The 18,270-nt window shown below is 40.6% G+C and overlaps 1 protein-coding gene across 1 annotated transcript in view; it reads right to left on the minus strand.

Moving 5' to 3' along the window:
* Nucleotides 1-18,270, minus strand: part of PCNX2 (pecanex 2) — a 449,190-nt gene that overhangs the window by 42,092 nt on the left and 388,828 nt on the right. The window contains exons 30-31 of the mRNA XM_088448947.1: nucleotides 8,461-8,691; nucleotides 2,229-2,503 (exon numbers count right to left, since the gene is read on the minus strand). Coding sequence (XP_088305073.1) covers nucleotides 2,229-2,503; nucleotides 8,461-8,691 — 506 coding nt within the window. The remainder of the gene's footprint in view (nucleotides 1-2,228; nucleotides 2,504-8,460; nucleotides 8,692-18,270) is intronic.

The following is an 18,270-nucleotide window of genomic DNA, read 5'->3' on the forward strand; positions in this document are numbered from 1 at the left end:
ACCTAATTTCATATTCTTTGCAAATAAAACTGCACACAATATGTAGAAGTAACAGATTTTGTATTTGTCAATTTGTTAATCAATCGTAATAAAATTCACCAACATTCAAAATATATGCAACAGTTAGGTATAATATAGATGTTAATTTTTCATTTCTTGACTGGGTGTGAGTCATACTTGCCGACCTTATTAATTTCCTCTCCAGGAGAAGCCTGGAAAGGAGATGAAGGTGGGCGGTCATGTGGGTTGGGCCACACTACCGGCAGCATTACGCCCCGCCCCTCACTGCAAAATGTGGTAAATCTCGCATATTTAAATAGGAGCAAATCAAATTATGCAATTATCATAGAATCACATTATTAGGCCACCACCCCCTATTCATGGACTGCCAATTCTCAGTAAGATTCTCCCCATTCTGCCCACTTCACTAGAAAATGGGTGGGATGCAGGAGAAGTGTATGGTATGGTGTGAGTCTAGTAAAGGAGAGGTGATTTCATTTCACTGTGCAAGATTAGAGAGAAGGCAGAAATGGGTGGAAATTTTGTTATCCAATATTCCAAAGTTCTATTTGTTTGTTTATTATTTATGTAATTTTAATTCTTTCTTATTATATTAACACTTATTGATTATCTTTGACACATCTATACTTTACACTTCACTATCACCTTTCATCCATTTTTCGTGTGATGCCCTGGGAATGGTCTTTGGCTGGATTCTTTTGGGGTGCCTTGCGCCTCGGACGTGAACCCCTGAATGTTAGGGACGCCGGTATAGAGGAGCCTTGACGTTGGTCCAGCGCTTAATCATATATTTGCAAATGTATGTAACTAATACCTCTGAATTTCTATTATCATGTAGGATTCAAGTATTTTTGCCAATATTGCTGCAGTGTGCTGGAGGGAATAATCCCTTTTTTTCTCTGGTTCAGTGTAAACCCCGCCCTTTACAAGCACCTGTGCAATGTCATTAAGCTGATGTGAGTGACCACCATACTTTCTATTTGTAGATCATAACACTGGCCAGGTGCCTATTGTGGCAACGGCTTTTCTGTTAATGACAATATATCTGTCGTTTTCTCCTGTAGATATATGAAAATTATATGTAAAATGGTGGATCCTGTAACACAGTGCAAAAGGATCGGAAGATTCCTATATGAATGAGGTAATTGATTAAAATTGTGCATAAATGAGATTTAGCTGGACAAAATATTTGATAGAAGTGGTGGAGAGGGTGCAATTTTCTGAGTAAGATGAATAGATATTTGTGTGTCCTCAGGAAATGTCAGGTATTGTATTGGACCACAATCTGTACTTTCAATGGAGCAACTTCTGCAACTTCCAGAAAATGTTATTTGAAAAAGAATATTTAGATTCTCTTCTGCTAATGTAATAAAAGCATTGAAATATATGCTAATGATATTTATTATTAACTGAATACATACAATGATGCTCAACAGTATTTTATGACAATAAAGGTTGAATTAATAAGGTGGTAGTAAGGTTCATGGTTGAAGTAAGGTCTTACTTTTTCCACCATGTCCATTGCCAGCCAGACTTGCAATGTGGGCACTGTACCTATGCATGTGCGCAGTGCAGTAGGGGTGTATGTATTCCCTGGGGCTCAGACCCAGATATTTCTTGCTATATTATTGCTGCTAGTGCAGATATTATTATTAATACAGTTTCCATTACTATCCAGCCAATGTTTTCTAGCAGAGATGTTCTGTCACTTATGTGTACTCATCCCCATTTCTTTGGTGAGGAATATATGTCAATTTCTACATAGTTAAATATAAAAATGCAGCAGAGTGTGAAAAACAGTATAGTATTAGAATGGTCTGGTGACACACAGCACAGAAATATTAATGACAGTGCTTCAAGGCTTAACGAATAAACAAAATAATTTTCATATGCTTGGTCATGCTCTTTGGAGCCCCCCTTTCCAACATCCCTTCAATGACGCGCACCTGATGCTGCTGTGCGCAGCACTGAATGGTCTCCATTAGTGGGATAATTCTAGCAACTGTCCTGGTAGCAGGGACGTCCTGGCCTGCAGAGCGGTGGGACTGTCCTGCCTAAATTCAGAGCTGTGAGGCATAATTTAAAGTGTGGCTTCAGTTCTTAATCATGTTTTAAGATATTTTGATTATTCCAACTTTAAATTGTTTACAATTGTTTACCTTTAAAAACAAGATACAGCAAAAGAAAAAACAATCTGTATTACTTACGTAAGCCATTTTGTTTGAAACCACAATCTAATAACGTCAAAATGAATCGGCAACATCAAAACATTTTTGAGCTGCTCATGTGTCCCTAGATATGATGTGGTCAGAGGAGACACATAGATTGGGTAACCCAGGGGCTGATCACAGGAGGAGTTGATTAGGTTTCTTAGAACATGCTTGTTATTCTGAATGCTGCCCCTCTCATGGTCACGGTTGCGAAGGAAAATTAGTTCCTGCTGCTGTCCAGCCCACAGTCCTCTAACACATTCCTTATTGACCTGCACCAAACATGAAAACATAAATTATGGAGTTACAGAAAAATAAATCGATAATGGCTCCTTAACTTACATTCTGATACCAGATTTAAAATATGTCAGACTATTTCAAGTAATCCAAACAAGTGCAATGCCTGTGATTTTGCTCTCTTCTCTTGTACATATGTGCACATAACATGCATAGAGTTGTTCTGCATTCTAAACAAGACTGTAACCACTTCGGAAGCTCTACCATGTTTTCCAAAGCACACTAGGTTAAAGATGACATATTTGGTGGTGAAATGCTTTGAGAGTTTGATGTTGAAACATGTTAAGTCACATTTTTTGGTGGGGTTTGACCCCTTTCAATTTGCCTTTAGGGCAAATCATTAGACGGATAATGCTGTCTTGACTGTCTTCCATCACGTAAATCACATTTGGAAGATAAGAATACTTACAGTCAGGTGCATAAATAATGGGACATTGACAGAATTTTCATATTTTGGCCTCTATTCACCACCACAATGGCTATGAAATGAAACAAGATGTGCTTTAACTGCAGACTTTCAGATTTAATTTGAGGGTAATTACATCCAAATCAGGTGAACGGTGTAGGAATTACAACGGTTTCTATATGTGCCTCCCACTTTTTAAGGGGCCAAAAGTAATGGGACAAACTAAACAATCCTAAATCTAACTCACTTTTTAATACTTTGTTGCAAATCCTTTGCAGGCAATTACAGCCTAAAGTCTGGAACGCATAGACATCACCAGACGCTGGGTTTCATCCCTGGTGATGCTCTGCCAGGCCTCTACTGCAAATGTCTTCAGTTCCTGCTTGTTCTTGGGGCATTTTCCCTTCAGTTTTGTCTTCATCAAGTGAAATGCATGCTCAATCGGATACAGGTCAGGGGATTGACTTGGCCATTGCATAACATTGCACTTTTTGGCCTTAAAAAACTCTTTGGTTGCTTTTGCAGTATGCTTCGGGTCATTGTCCATCTGCACTGTGAAGCGCCGTCCAATGAGTTCTGAAGCATTTGACTGAATATGAGCATATAATCTAGCCCGAAACACTTCAGAATTCATTCTGCTGCTTTTGTCAGCAGTCACATCATCAATAAATACAAGGGAACCAGTTCCATTGGCAGCCATACATTACCACGCCATGACACTACCATCACCATGCTTCACTGATGAGGAGGTATGTTTTGGATCATGAGCAGTTCCTTTCCTTCTCCATATTCTTCTCTTCCCATCACTCTGGTACAAGTTGATCTTTGTCTCATCTGTCCATAGGATGTTGTTCCAGAACTGTAATGGCTTTTTTAGATGTTTTTTGGCAAACTCTAATCTGGTCTTCCTGTTTTTGTGGCTCACCAATGGTTTACATCTTGTGGTGAACCCTCTATATTCACTCTTGTGAAGTCTTCTCTTGATTGTTGACTTTGACACATATACACCTACCTCCTGGAGAGTGTTCTTGATTTGGCCAACTGTTGTGAAGGGGTTTTTCTTCACCAGGGAAATAATTCTTCTGTCATCCATCACAGTTGTTTTCCGTGTACTTCCGGGTCTTTTGGTGGTGCTGAGCTCTTCGGTGTGTTCATTCGTTTTAAGAATGTTCCAAACAGTTGATTTAGCCACACCTAATGCTTTTGCTGTCTCTCTGATGGGTTTGTTTTGATTTTTCAGCCTAAAGATGGCTTGCTTCACTGATAGTGACAGCTCTTTGGATCTCATATTGAGAGTCGACAGCAACTGATTCCAAATGCAAATGTCACACCTAGAATCAACTCGACCTTTTACCTGCTTAATTGATAATTAAATAATGAGGGAATAGCCCACACCTTTCCATGAAATAGCTTTTGAGTTGATAGTCCCATTACTTTTGGCCCCTTAAAAAGTGGGAGGCACATATAGACACCGTTGTAATTCCTACACCGTTCACCTGATTTGGATGTAATTACCCTCAAATTAAATCTGAAAGTCTGCAGTTAAAGCATATCTTGTTTGTTTCATTTCAAAGCCATTGTGGTGGTGAATAGAGGCCAAAATATGAAAATTCTGTCAATGTCCCAATATTTATGCACCTGACTGTATATATATATATATATATATTGGGGCATATTTATAATGGGCACAGGGTGTGCGGTGCACATGGGCACCTGGGTCCAGGGGGGCCCTCACCACACACCCTGCACCCAAATTATACTTACCACTCAGGAGGGATTCGAGAAGACATCCTTAGTCCGACTTAGCAGCATGATGAATTGAATAGCCCCGGGAGCTGATTCCCCGCACTATTCACTTCGCGTTTAATATAATTGAGCCAAATATAATTGAGATTTTATATATATATATATATATATATATATAAAATGAATATATAAAACTTGAGAGTGGTGTTTGGAGGGAAGGAGAGAGAGTGGCGGATTTCCAACAGTGGCCACTTAGTTTTAAGGTAGGCGCCAGCAATACCTTCCATGGAACTAAATACACCCACATCACAGGCCACGCCCATATGTTTACCACACCTACACCACATTGGTCACGACCCCACATCACCAGTCACACTGCTGCGGCACTTGTCACACCCCCAACAGTGGCACACAATAGGCCCCTCATGAATTTCAGCTCCAGGCCCATGTGGATGTTAATCTGGCACTGGCTTTATGTCTCAGAATCTAGAAAACACTGTAGAACACAACGAATGTTTTATTTTATTTCTTACTGTTAGAAACAGTTTAAAAGAAATAAATATTTATGTCTATTTTTATTGTCATTTGTATTTTTTGTGTAGTGTACTGTGTAGTGGTCAAGGTTTGGCTGTTCAACTGATGTGGATGGCCAACATTCCTGGATCACTTCACTGTGCAATATGTGATTATTTATAGAACAAGGAACTGCCAAGGTCCTGTAGGGGGATGTACTCACAATATAGACAGCGGCATTGAAACGGCCACAATCCCGACAAAGGCAGCAGGAGGGGATGGTTAAGGTTAGGCAGCAGGAGGGGATGGTTAGGGTAAGGCAGCAGGAGGGGATGGTTAGGGTAAGGCAGCAGGAGGGGACGGTTAGGGTAAGGCAGCAGGAGGGGACGGTTAGGGTAAGGCAGCAGGAGGGGACGGTTAGGGTTAGGCTGCGGGAGGGGACGGTTAGGGTTAGGCTGTGGGAGGGGACGGTTAGGGTAAGGCAGCAGGAGGGGATGGTTAGGGTAAGGCAGCAGGAGGGGATGGTTAGGGTTAGGCTGTGGGAGGGGACGGTTAGGGTAAGGCAGCAGGAGGGGATGGTTAGGGTAAGGCAGCAGGAGGGGATGGTTAGGGTAAGGCAGCAGGAGGGGACGGTTAGGGTAAGGCAGCAGGAGGGGACGGTTAGGGTAAGGCAGCAGGAGGGGACGGTTAGGGTAAGGCAGCAGGAGGGAACGGTTAGGGTTAGGCTGCGGGAGGGGACGGTTAGGGTAAGGCAGCAGGAGGGGACGGTTAGGGTAAGGCAGCAGGAGGGGACGGTTAGGGTAAGGCAGCAGGAGGGGACGGTTAGGGTAAGGCAGCAGGAGGGGATGGTTAGGGTAAGGCAGCAGAAGGGGACGGTTAGGGTAAGGCAGCAGGAGGGGACGGTTAGGGTAAGGCAGCAGGAGGGAACGGTTAGGGTTAGGCTGTGGGAGGGGACGGTTAGGGTAAGGCAGCAGGAGGGGATGGTTAGGGTAAGGCAGCAGGAGGGGATGGTTAGGGTAAGGCAGCAGGAGGGGACGGTTAGGGTAAGGCAGCAGGAGGGAACGGTTAGGGTTAGGCTGCAGGAGGGGACAGTTAGGGTTAGGCTGCAGGAGGGGACAGTTAGGGTTAGGCTGCAGGAGGAGATGGTGAGGGTTAGGCTACAGGAGGGGACGGTTAGGGTTAGGCTGTAGGAGGGGATGCTTCCATATTAATGAACATGTGTAACTCTTACAAGCACCTCCTTATGTGTGTACAAGCAGAACAGGAGAGGGAAGGAGCATTTCAGTATAGGATAAGCGCAGCAAAGGTGTCTTCACATGCTTTTTATTTGTAGGTGGAGACAGCAGTAGATACGTCATTCAACTTGAGAACAGTAATACAAAAGCTACTGCATTTTTAAATAAATAACCACATAAAGCACAATGAAGTGATCCAGGGATGTTGATAACTCCACAACAGCTGGACTATTATACTGTACACTGATCACTACACTACACATTGGAAAAATATGAAAACAAAGAGCAATGCAAACGGACATAAATATAGGCTTTTTGAAACAGAAATATTAGATTTTTAGAAAAATATACAATAATAAGATTTTCGGTATTCTGCAATGTTCACTTGGCTCTAAGACATGGAGCACCCACATGGGATGAGGTCCATGATGACGGTGATGATAATGATCGGCATAGACTTTATTACTAGTGTAAAAAAAATTGTAAATGTTGAAATAAATTATTTTAATAAACGTGGCTCCCCATAGTTTTTCCAGCAGCAGTTGTCGTAGTCTGGGCTCATAGTGGCAAGTTTGGGTAGCCAAACAGCATGTGGTACCACCAAAAAAGCTAATTAGACAACATCACACTGTAACAGGGAAACCCACAGCCTGTTCAGCAAAGAGCTAACTCTTTTAAGGAAATAAAGTATGTAAAATAAACACCATAAAAAATACTGTATTAACATGAAAATCATTTCCCACACACCATTATTCATCACTTTACTGTCCATTGAAATACAGGATAAATGTTTTTATTTTTTGCAGCTTGAAATTTCCGTAAGGAAAAAAAATTTAAAAGTCGATGAAAAAGGAGCACATGCTTCACAAGGAGCCATGAGCTACAACCTGCCGGCCTGTCCACTGCATATCCATTAAGAGTTTAAGTGGGCATACGCTGCCAGATAAAATGTCCATCAGACCGACAGACATTTTATCTGGCAGCCTGACACCCAGCAGAACTCACAGGCAACTAGACATTTCCCCCCTTACTTCCCTGTAAAATGGGAAATGTCTGCCGGTCGGCATCGGGCATACACTGCCCGATGCAGTTGACTTTTAACTGTAAAACATCACATTGACGGGCATGTTGGAGGATCCGGCATGTCCAACATATTGATATTCTCAGATCGGTCAGCCACATACATTATACAATTATATGGCCGATCTGCCAATATCGATCAGATCGGCCCTATAATTGTATAGTGTATGGCCAGCATAAATCAGAGTGTGAGATATAAAGATTGTGCAATAGTCTGCTATTTCCGATGGTGCCTAACCCTTTCGACGCCTATTTTTAGTCCTGTGCATTCCGGCCGCCGGTAATGAGACCGCATCCCCTGTAAATAACTCAGAGGTATAATAATACTTATATTATTATAGAAAAATATTGAACAACAAAAGAAAGGTAATTTATCCAAATGCGCAGGTGACCTGCAGCTCACTGACAATGATCCCAAGAGTGCACCCCACACCCTACACATATGAATTGCAAATGATAAATGGGTAATAGTCTTGTGGGCGCTTTCACATAAGGAACCTGAAGGTGTAAAGTTATAAAGTCCACCAATGTTCATCAATAATCCACATGAATATCGTCCTTTGTGGTCCAATCTCTCTCCTCAACAATCCTCATGCATAGGGTATATGGTAAGTTCCAACCCAAAAGAGACAGAGAAAAGAAATATAGTGCAATACAATACTTTAATCATGTTCTCAACCACCCATGTAATATGGACAATAACAACATTGGTGGATTTTATAACTGTACACCTTCAGGTTCCTTATGTGAAAGCGCTCAAGAGATTTAAAATTTAAAATTTAAATTTGCATAAAAAAAAAATATTGTTTGCCATTAATAATGTAGAAATATTGGCAACATTTAAGTAACAAAGGTAACATACTGTATTTTATGCCCCTATGACAAAAACAGAGACACACACAAAAAATCCCCAAAGCCTGAAAAGGAAATAATGAAATTTTTCAAGTTTTACCTTGATAACTTTAAAACTGAGGTAACTTTTGTGAAGCATAATAACACTGTATTCATCTCTCCCTTCATCAACAGCATGTCTCAATGTCAGCAGTTCTTCTCTGTTAGACAATATAGCAGACCTCCAAGCAGGATCTTCCTCATTGCATATTACAACTTTTTCTTCAAATGCCTTAATAGCTTCATATAGTGCAGGAGGGTCTTCATATTCTTCTGGACAAGCAAACTGTCCCTATTACAGATAAACAGCAATGATTACATGCATATGCATAGCAACTTACATGTGCTGGGACTGAGTACACATACACCTATCCTCATATTGCGCCATATAGTGTGCCATCGACTTAGCCATGCTAAAACATTCATTCTAATTACTGCACTAAGGACCCGATTCAGCTATTGCGACAGTGTACTCAGAAGGCCGATTGTTGCGTTCTGTGCATGCGTATGCATCGCAGTGCGCGTGTGCAAGTTAGCATTGCGATCGCTCTGCTTAGACCTACGCAGATACAAAGCCATCGCAGACAGAGGGACGGGACATCAGCATTTGGGGGTGGTCACTGGGGAGTGGTAGGAGAAATGCAAGCGTGCCAGTCCATTTGAGCGCCGTCATAGGGGCATGCATAAATTAGCTACTGCGACGGCATACGCAGCTTGTGTACCCACTGCGTGCGATGAGATTAGCAATTTCTGAGTAATGTCAGACCTTCTGTAATTGTGCATGAGAGGCCCTAAGTAGACTATAAGCAAACTGAGGTGGGTATAAGGGTACTAATGCTGCGCTCCTGTTATCCTTGGGTGCTTAATGTAATTAGGGAGCTGCCTGGGATAAGAGTTCTTTTCTTCCTCTCGGTGACTCTCAATAATATTAAAGGTTAAAATATCCTATTTGGCGCTAACCTACATATATCTACAGAAACACAAATTAATTGTAAAAAGTTTAGGTTTTTATTATGTTACAGACTGAATATGTGATAAATAACAATTATAATTATGTACATTCCTTGGTAAAAATTATCAAGTAAAAACACATACATATCAAATATTTACACATCATAAAAAATTGTTCACATCGTAAAAAAATAAGTAAAAAGGTATTTATAATAAAGGGGGTCCTTGTTGTTATTGCTGTAAAGAAAGTGGTAACTGTATCCAATTCCTGTGTAATAGAGTTTCAGGTTTCCATTTAAAATGTAGCAAAGTTGTTTTAATCAGTGATTTCTTTAAAACAGTTTAGAAACATTTCTAATATGTTCCTCCAGTCTGTACTTGACTTGCACGTGTGGGGATGTTGGTATAATCTTACCGCTAAGCTCGTAGTTGTTATTGTCCGATCGGGTAAGAGTACAGACCTGTAGCCGGTCGATGTTTCTACCTGGGTGCGCACCTATTCAGTGACGACCTTCTCTCGCTCGTGTAGTCCACGCTCCTAAAACCTGGAGATCCGGTATACCCGTTGCGTGTTCCCCGGACAGTCAGATGGAGGACAGGGATGCTGACCAACGCATTTCACATGTTATTACCGTACGTGCTGTGGGGGGATTGTGGATTTGTCTGGTTCCTAATTAGGCTGTCAATCATAGGGCCTGATTCAGCATGGATCGCATTCGCTAATGAATGTAATTGCATGGCAACAGCAGCACTACAAGACGCCCATCACTGTATAAAGGCATCCATTTCCCATTACATGCATCCGTAAGTCAGTGAAAACATCGGTAACATTGGAACCATTCGCACTTTGGTTGACCTGACCCTACCTCTCAAACTGCTAAACTTCCTGTCGCCATCTAGACCTCTGCCAGCATATATATATATATGCAGGGGCTGTCACAGACGTGGGATTTTGAGGCTGTGTTCCCGGACTGGGCCTAGGACCTGTATTAGTTGGCGCAGACGCTCGCTGGAGGAGACATGGCTTAATAAAGTTCCTCCGCATGAGAGGGAGCAGTGAACTGATGGGGAGTTTGAGTAGTGTAGAAGTAGCGTGGTAGCTTGGAAGCCACTTGGAAAGACTGGATAGCCTTGAGTGGATGTTAGGAGCTGGGAAGCTATGTGGAGCAGCTGGATAGCCGTGGGTAGATGTTGGTAGCTGAGTGGCTACGTGGAGCGGCTGGATAGCCGTGGGTAGACGTTGGTAGCTGAGTGGCTACGTGGAGCGGATGGAGAGCCGTGGGTAGACGTTGGTAGCTGGGACGCTACGTGGAGCGGTTGGGTAGCCGAGTGGAGACATTGGTAGCTGGGACGCTACGTGGAGCGGCTGGGTAGCCGAGTGGAGACGTTGGTAGCTGGGATGCTACGTGGAGCGGCTGGGTAGCCGAGTGGAGACGTTGGTAGCTGGGAAGCTACGTGGAGCGGCTGGGTAGCCGAGTGGAGACGTTGGTAGCTGGGATGCTACATGGAGCGGCTGGGTAGCCGAGTGGAGACGTTGGTAGCTGGGACGCTACGTGGAGCGGCTGGATAGCCGAACACCTTTGGAGCACAGTGAGAAGGCTCACTTAGTAAAACTAAGAAACTAGTTGCACTGGCAACTTGTGTCAGCATTGGGGATCCTTTTATAGTAGACGCTGAGAGCTGACAGGCTGAGAAAGAAGGAGAAGATTCCTCATTGGTGGAATGGAGTCACATGGGCAATCCAAGATGGCCGCGCCCATGGACCTGAGGACAGCGCTTCTTGGATGTAACCAGCAGAGACCAGCGATCAGCAGGAGCCAGTGTGGAAGCAGCACAGCAGCGGGACCCTCCAGAGGACAACAGAGGAGACCGCCCTGAGAGAGGAGTACGGCGCGGGAGCCGGAAGACAGCGCGGGTCAGCACCCGCAAAGGTAAGCGGCGGGGTCTGATTCTGCGGTCTCCAGGGCAGCGTGTGACAGGGGCTTAATTATGCATGCCCCTGTAACGACGTTCAAAAGCACAGGCGCCGGTTTGCGCATGCGCACTGAGATGCATATGCATGCGCAGAATGCAAATATCGGCCGGCTGCCTGCCATGTGATCCGTGCTGAGGCCCTTAGTCTGTATTCCTCCTGTTTCCATTAGTAAAAAGTCTCAATAAAAGGTTGACTCTCTCATTAATTGAGCATGAGGCTATGCACGCAAAAAAAGTCAGGAGGGGAGAGAAAACATACAGTTTGGACTTCACATACAGATGTAATAAATAACTTCTATAATAAAACCATTGAAAAAATATAATAATATCCATTATATGCCTCTATGAATCAATATTTGAATCAAGCTCCCATATAAAATCACATATCTAATTTAAACCCATGTAAGAAATCAAGTATTTATTTTATATGAAGTACTTCTAACACATCAAAAAGATCTGGAGACTATGGCCAGGGTTCAGTAATTATTCATAAAATTTCATACTTACATCTATAAAAAAAACTGACTCACACAATGTTGTTGTTTTTCTTTTTTCCAATACTTTTCTTATAGAAGTTATTTATTGCAGCAATAACAAAAAGGACAGAGGGCAATCGCTATATTGGAGTCCCTTTATTATAAATATCTTTTAACTTATTTTTTACAATGTGAAAGCAAACTGAGGGTCTGATTCAGCAGTGCACACTAGCATGCCGCTGATCGCAGATTCCAAGAGTCTGGGAATCTGCGCATGTGCAGGACCCATTCTGCGTTCCCGTAAAATGGGGACAGATTTCCGCATCTTGCAGGCTGCCAGGACCCGGAATGCTGCTAGTAGGCTTCAGCCTCTGCAAGAAAAACTAAAAAGTGGAAATAATTGTCCAACCAAGCGCTAAAGAATATAAGTGACCAGTTCTAAAAAATGTATATATATCTCAAACTCTATCCCAGAATGTATAAATATAAATATATATATATATATATATATATGGTCATATAATATATTAAAAGACAGGTAGAGTCATTACCTCTGTCTTGCTGCTCAACCCAAGAAAAACTGGGATTGCTGAGTCCCAAAATTTAAATTAGAGATAAAGAAAAATGGAGAGCGCTGGACAGAGGTAAAGCATTTACTGGTCACTACCAAAAGACATACATTTAAAAAAAGACTTCAATATAATCATAAAATACAGTATGAATTAATGAATCCAAGACCTATTGTCATTGAGAGACACCTTAAATGATCCAAAAATGATCAAACAATATAGCAAAAAGTGGCATAGGATTGACAGCATCTCATACATTCCACATCCAGCTCAAAAGTGTTAGTAGATTAAGTTGTTAGTATTTGGGAAAAAAGCCTGCATACATAGTTTCACTCCAGCTTAATGAGTAATGAATGGTAGCTCATAGCAAGTACACCGGGGAAAGACAGGGAACTTGTATCAGTTATCAGGCAGCAGTAAAGATCTTATCACCTGTGTGTGGTGAAGCTGTTTGCCGGCGTCCCGGCAGATACAGCTGGGTGGCATCTGTCCTGCCTTCCACAGGCTTCGGTGGTATGTGGGTTCTCTACCGCCTAGAGAGGAGAGCTGTGCTGTCCACTGTGAGCCCAGCAGTGCAGATTCCTGGAGATGGAGGTGAGTATAGCGCCTCCATGTGTGAAGTCCCAGCAGCTGAAAAGACACAACGGCGTGTCCGTCTGTGTACTCGCTGGAGCAGTGCGAGTGGAGCCAGCTAGCAAATGCTGTGTAGCCAATTGGGTGCTCTCTTGGTCCAGGATTCAGGAGGAAACAACTGACGCATTTCTCGGCCAATAGGGGGGCCACTTCATCAGAGGTGACTAGTGTGTCAGAACACACTCTATTTATACTGATATATAATTTAATAAATAGTAGCACATGAAACAATTAAAGTCAAATGATTTATCAACTTGTATTGTCACTGGGATAGATGGAATATAAATTCAAATACTAAACAAACTTTAACAAGGTTAAGAGATAAAATATATAAATTCAATTCATACTCTTTAAAATGAACTGGACACCTATATAAAGAGGATTTGGTGTAAATTATGTGTAATCACCATTTAATTAGCAGGGGATCATACTCATTTTTTCACAGGAGATAAAATCGATATATTTGTCTTTATCAAATAATTGTATATATATAATAATAATTACAAAACATTTGAATAAATAATAATTTAAAAATAAATAAATTTCATAACTAAATTAATTGAATGGCATTAGTTTAGGGAACACCACATCTAGGACCTCATTCAGAGTCGGTCGAAGCGGCCGCATGGTCGTATGGGAAAAGGGGCCGGATATTGAAATGATTCCTTTGCAAGTTGCGTCCCTAAGTTCGGATCGGTAGTTGGCCGACCAAGGGGAGGAAGAGGTCGGAAGTCAAAAAAATACGCCCCCTTCTCGTACGCATTGCACGTCATCTCTGGGCATATAAGGATTAATCGAGACCATCGGGAACCATCGGAACTGGTCGTAGAGCTTAAGGTTGACCATACCCTCTCTTAAGCTCTACGATCACGTGAGTGTAAAAACCTCCCATGTCACATGTGCCATGACGCTACTTTGTTAATTATGCACTCCCATAATCCGTATGCACTCCCATAAAACGCTGTTCGCATAATGAGGCACGCCTGAGTTCGGATCTCCACTCCCCCGTTTTCAAGCACCTTCCCCTGTTACCACCCACAAACGCCTCCATCTGTCACTCAAACTACCGACCTGGCTGTGTTCAAGGAGAGAGAAATTTCTGATCGTAGCGGCTAGTTTGCGCACGCGCATTGCGAACTTTATGCATGCGCAGTATAGCGAACATTGGTGGCAAACGACCGTGCGGCCGCAATGACCGACTCTGAATGAGGTCCCTAGACCCTGATAACATAGACATAATAAAAACTAATAAATTATAAATAAATATATAATAATAAAAAATATTGTATAATAAATAATAAGTAAATAATAAAATATAAGTCATAAATAATAAATAAATTACAAAATTTATAATAAATAAAATAATATATATATAAAATATGATGGACACATTAAAAATCAAACATATATAAATACACATGTAAGTACATTCATATACATATCTATACACTCACATGTACACACATAGGCACCCATATGCACATGTAAAAGTATGCTTATGCACAAACAATGAACATGAACACATACGTGCGCTAACTACACAAGTGTAAATAGAACACATAACAAAAATAACTCAATCTCTAGCCGGGATTATAAACAAAACATACTGATGTATTGGCATTACATCAATTAGTGACAATAATAAGGCAACAGAGCCCTAGAAAACAGGATGGAGAAGAGTAGAGAGAAATAAAAAAAAAAGAGAAAAAAAGGGGGCGGGGAACGGGTATTAGACCTGCCTATAGAAAGGACCAGAATGAAACCTGTGTATAAAGTCATACATCTCATCCCACTGCACTTGAAATATCCAAGTACTTTGGGGGGGGTAACCAGGAGATCGTACTCATGTCTAGGTCTTTCGATTGTCTTTTGAACAAACTGGGGGCTAGATATTATTTAAGATTAGTTGCTTTTCTAAAGACAACTCTCTGTTGGTTGTCTAGGACGGGACTTAGAACCCTATCTGCTTTCAAAAGTGAGACATTTTTTGAAATGATCCTTTTAATGGCATAAGCTGATGTATTCTATTGTGTAATAAAGGGTATTTTCTCTTTCTTATCTTCTTGATCTATAGTTTGTTTCAGATGTTTTGGTCTATTGTCAAGTATCGAAGTTCTATCTATATCGGTGACCTTTTTTAAGTACCTTATCCAGTAGGCAATGTGGGTATCCTTGTTTAGGAAAAGTATCATACAATTCTTGGGCTTGAACTTGAAATGTTTCTAGTGAGGAACAATTCCTCCTAGAATTGCTCCTCACTAGAAACTGGAGGAACTGGTCTTTAGGAATGTTATTCTTCCAAGGATTGTAGTGCCCACTTGAGTAGTTTAAATAGTTTCCACAGTCCACTGGTTTGGTATAAGTAGAGGTCATGATCTGATTATCTGCTACTGTCAGCATGATATCCAGAAAATTGATCGATACTAAACTATAAGTGTTGTTGAACTTCAGCCCGAAAGTGTTAGTGTTAAGGTGTCGAACGAAAGAGTCAATAGAGTTGGAATCCCCATCCCAAACAAAAAACAAATCTATATATCTGCCATAGAGGACCAGATGCACCCCAAATTTGCTCCCCCGCACATAGTAATCCTCAAATCTATCCATGTATAGGTTTGCAAAACTCGGGGCAAACCTGGTCCCCATGGCAGTCCTCTGTGTCTGAAGAATAAATCGTGAATCAAAAGAAAAATAATTGTGTTCTAAAATGAACCTTATACTAAATAAAATAAAGTGACGTGATGCCTTAGTTACTGTAGGATAATTTCCCAAATATTGATTAATGGCAAGAAGGACCAGTTCATGTGGTATATTAGTATATAACAATTCAACATCGAAAGTAAATAAATGGTAAGAATCTTTCCATTTTATTGTATTTATGAGGTTCAAAAAATGTGTTGTGTCTTTAATATACAAAGGTAAGGACACCACGTAGACTGTGGAAACTATTTATACTACTCAAGTGGGCACTACAATCCTTGGAAGAATAACATTCCTAAAGGCCAGTTCATCCGCATTAGGAGGAATTGTTCCTCACTAGAAAATTTCAAGTTCAAGCCCAAAGATTGTATGATACTTTTCTTAAACAAGATACCCACATTGCCTACTGGATAAGGTTCTTAAAGAGGTCACCGATATAGATAGAACTTTGATACTTGACAATAAACCAAAACATCTGAAACAAACTATAGATCAAGAAGATAAGAGAAAATACCCTTTATTACACAATATAATACATCAGCTTATGCCATTAAAAGGATCATTTCAAAAAATGTCTCACTTTTGAAAGCAGATAGGGTTCTAAGTTCCAACCTTGACAACCAACAGAGAGTTGTCTTTAGAGAGGCATCTAATCTTAAACAATATCTAGCCCCAGTTTGTTCAAAGGACAATCGAAAGACCTAGACACAAGTACGATCTCCTGGTTACCCCGCAAACCATTTGGATATTTCAAGTGCAGTGGGATGAGATGTATGACTTGTAAATTCTCTAAAAACAAGGTGACAGAAGTAGTTTCTTTTCATAATAAGAAACGATAAAATATTACAAACTTTATGAACTGTAAATCTACATATATTATATTTGTCATTTGTTAGGTTTGACGAGAATAGACACAATATACTTAATGGTACCAAAACCCACAGTCTATCCAGACATGTGGTTTACTGTCACAAAGGGGATCTAGAAGGTCTTTCGGTTATAGCTTTGGAACAATTCCCTAACACATCGAGAGGGGGCAATAGGTTTCGCCAGCTATGTAGAAGAGAAGCCTTCTAGATATTCCAGTTGGAGAATTTGATACCTTTCGGTTTGAATGACACGGTCGAATTAAACCATCTTTAATTTTTATCTAGATATAACTTCCGTATTCATGGTAGATTCTGTCCTATAGTCTCATTCTGGTCCTTTCTATAGGCAGGTCTAATAACCATTCCCCACCCCCTCTCCCCCCTTTTTTTTCTCTTTTTTTTTCTCCTTGTTTTCTAGGGCTAGGTCACCTTATTATTGTCACTAATTGATGTAATGCCAAGTCATCAGTATGTTTTGTTTATAATCCCGGCTGGAGATTGTTATGTTTGTTATGTGCTCTATTTACACTTATGTAGTTAGCGCACGTATGTGTACATGTTCATTGTATGTGCATACACATACATTTACATGTGCATATGGGTGCCTATGTGTCTACATGTGAGTGTATAGCTATGTATATGGATGTACTTACATGTTTATTTATATATGTACGTTTTTTAATGTGTCCATCATATTTTATAAATATATATATAATTTAATTTATTATATAATTTTGTAATTTAATTATTATTTATGAATTATATTTTATTATTTACTTATTATTTATTATACAATATTTTTAATTTTTATATTTTTATTCATTATTTATAATTTATTATTTTTTATTACGTCTATGTTATCAGGGTCTAGATGCGGTCTTTCCTAAACTAATGCCATTCGATTAATTTATTTTTGAAATGTATTTATTTTTTAAATTATTAATTATTCAAGTATGTTTTGTTATTATATATATATATATATATACACACACAATTATTTGATAAAGACAAATATATCGATTTTATCTCATGTGAAAAAATTAGTATGATTCCCTGCAAATTAAATGGTGATTACACATAATTTACACCAAATCCTGTTTATATAAGTGTCCAGTTAATTTTGTATTTATATATTTTTATCTCTTAACCTTGTTAAAGTTTGTTTAGTATTTGAATTTATATTCCATCTATCCCAGTGACAATACAAGTTGATAAATCATTTGACTTTGCTTCATGTGCTAGTATTTATTCAATTATATATTAGTATAAATAGAGTGTGTTCTGACACACTAGTCAACTCTGATGAAACAGCCCACCCTATTGGCCGAGAAATGCGTCAGTGTTTCCTCCTGAATCCTGGACCAAGAGAGCACCCGATTGGCTACACAGCATTTGCTAGCTGGCTCCACTTGCACTGCCCCATCGAGTACACAGACAGACATGCCGCTGTGTCTTTTCAGCTGCCGGGACTTCACACATGGAGGCGCTACACTCACCTCCATCTCCAGTAATCCGCACTGCTGGGCTCACAGTGGGCAGCGGAAGGTGACACCCGGTGCAGTCCACACCCCCACTGTCTCTTTACATTGTTTTTTCACATAAGCCGACTTCTCTAGTTTCAGAATAGAATTTACTGTACTTGCCCCATAGAAATTGACATGTCCAGCCTTTCTTCACCCTTGTATTACTCCAATAACTTACT

Source organism: Taudactylus pleione, unplaced genomic scaffold, assembly GCF_031769625.1.
Source record: "Taudactylus pleione unplaced genomic scaffold, aTauple2 ptg000473l, whole genome shotgun sequence".
NCBI classification, from domain to species: domain Eukaryota; kingdom Metazoa; phylum Chordata; class Amphibia; order Anura; family Myobatrachidae; genus Taudactylus; species Taudactylus pleione.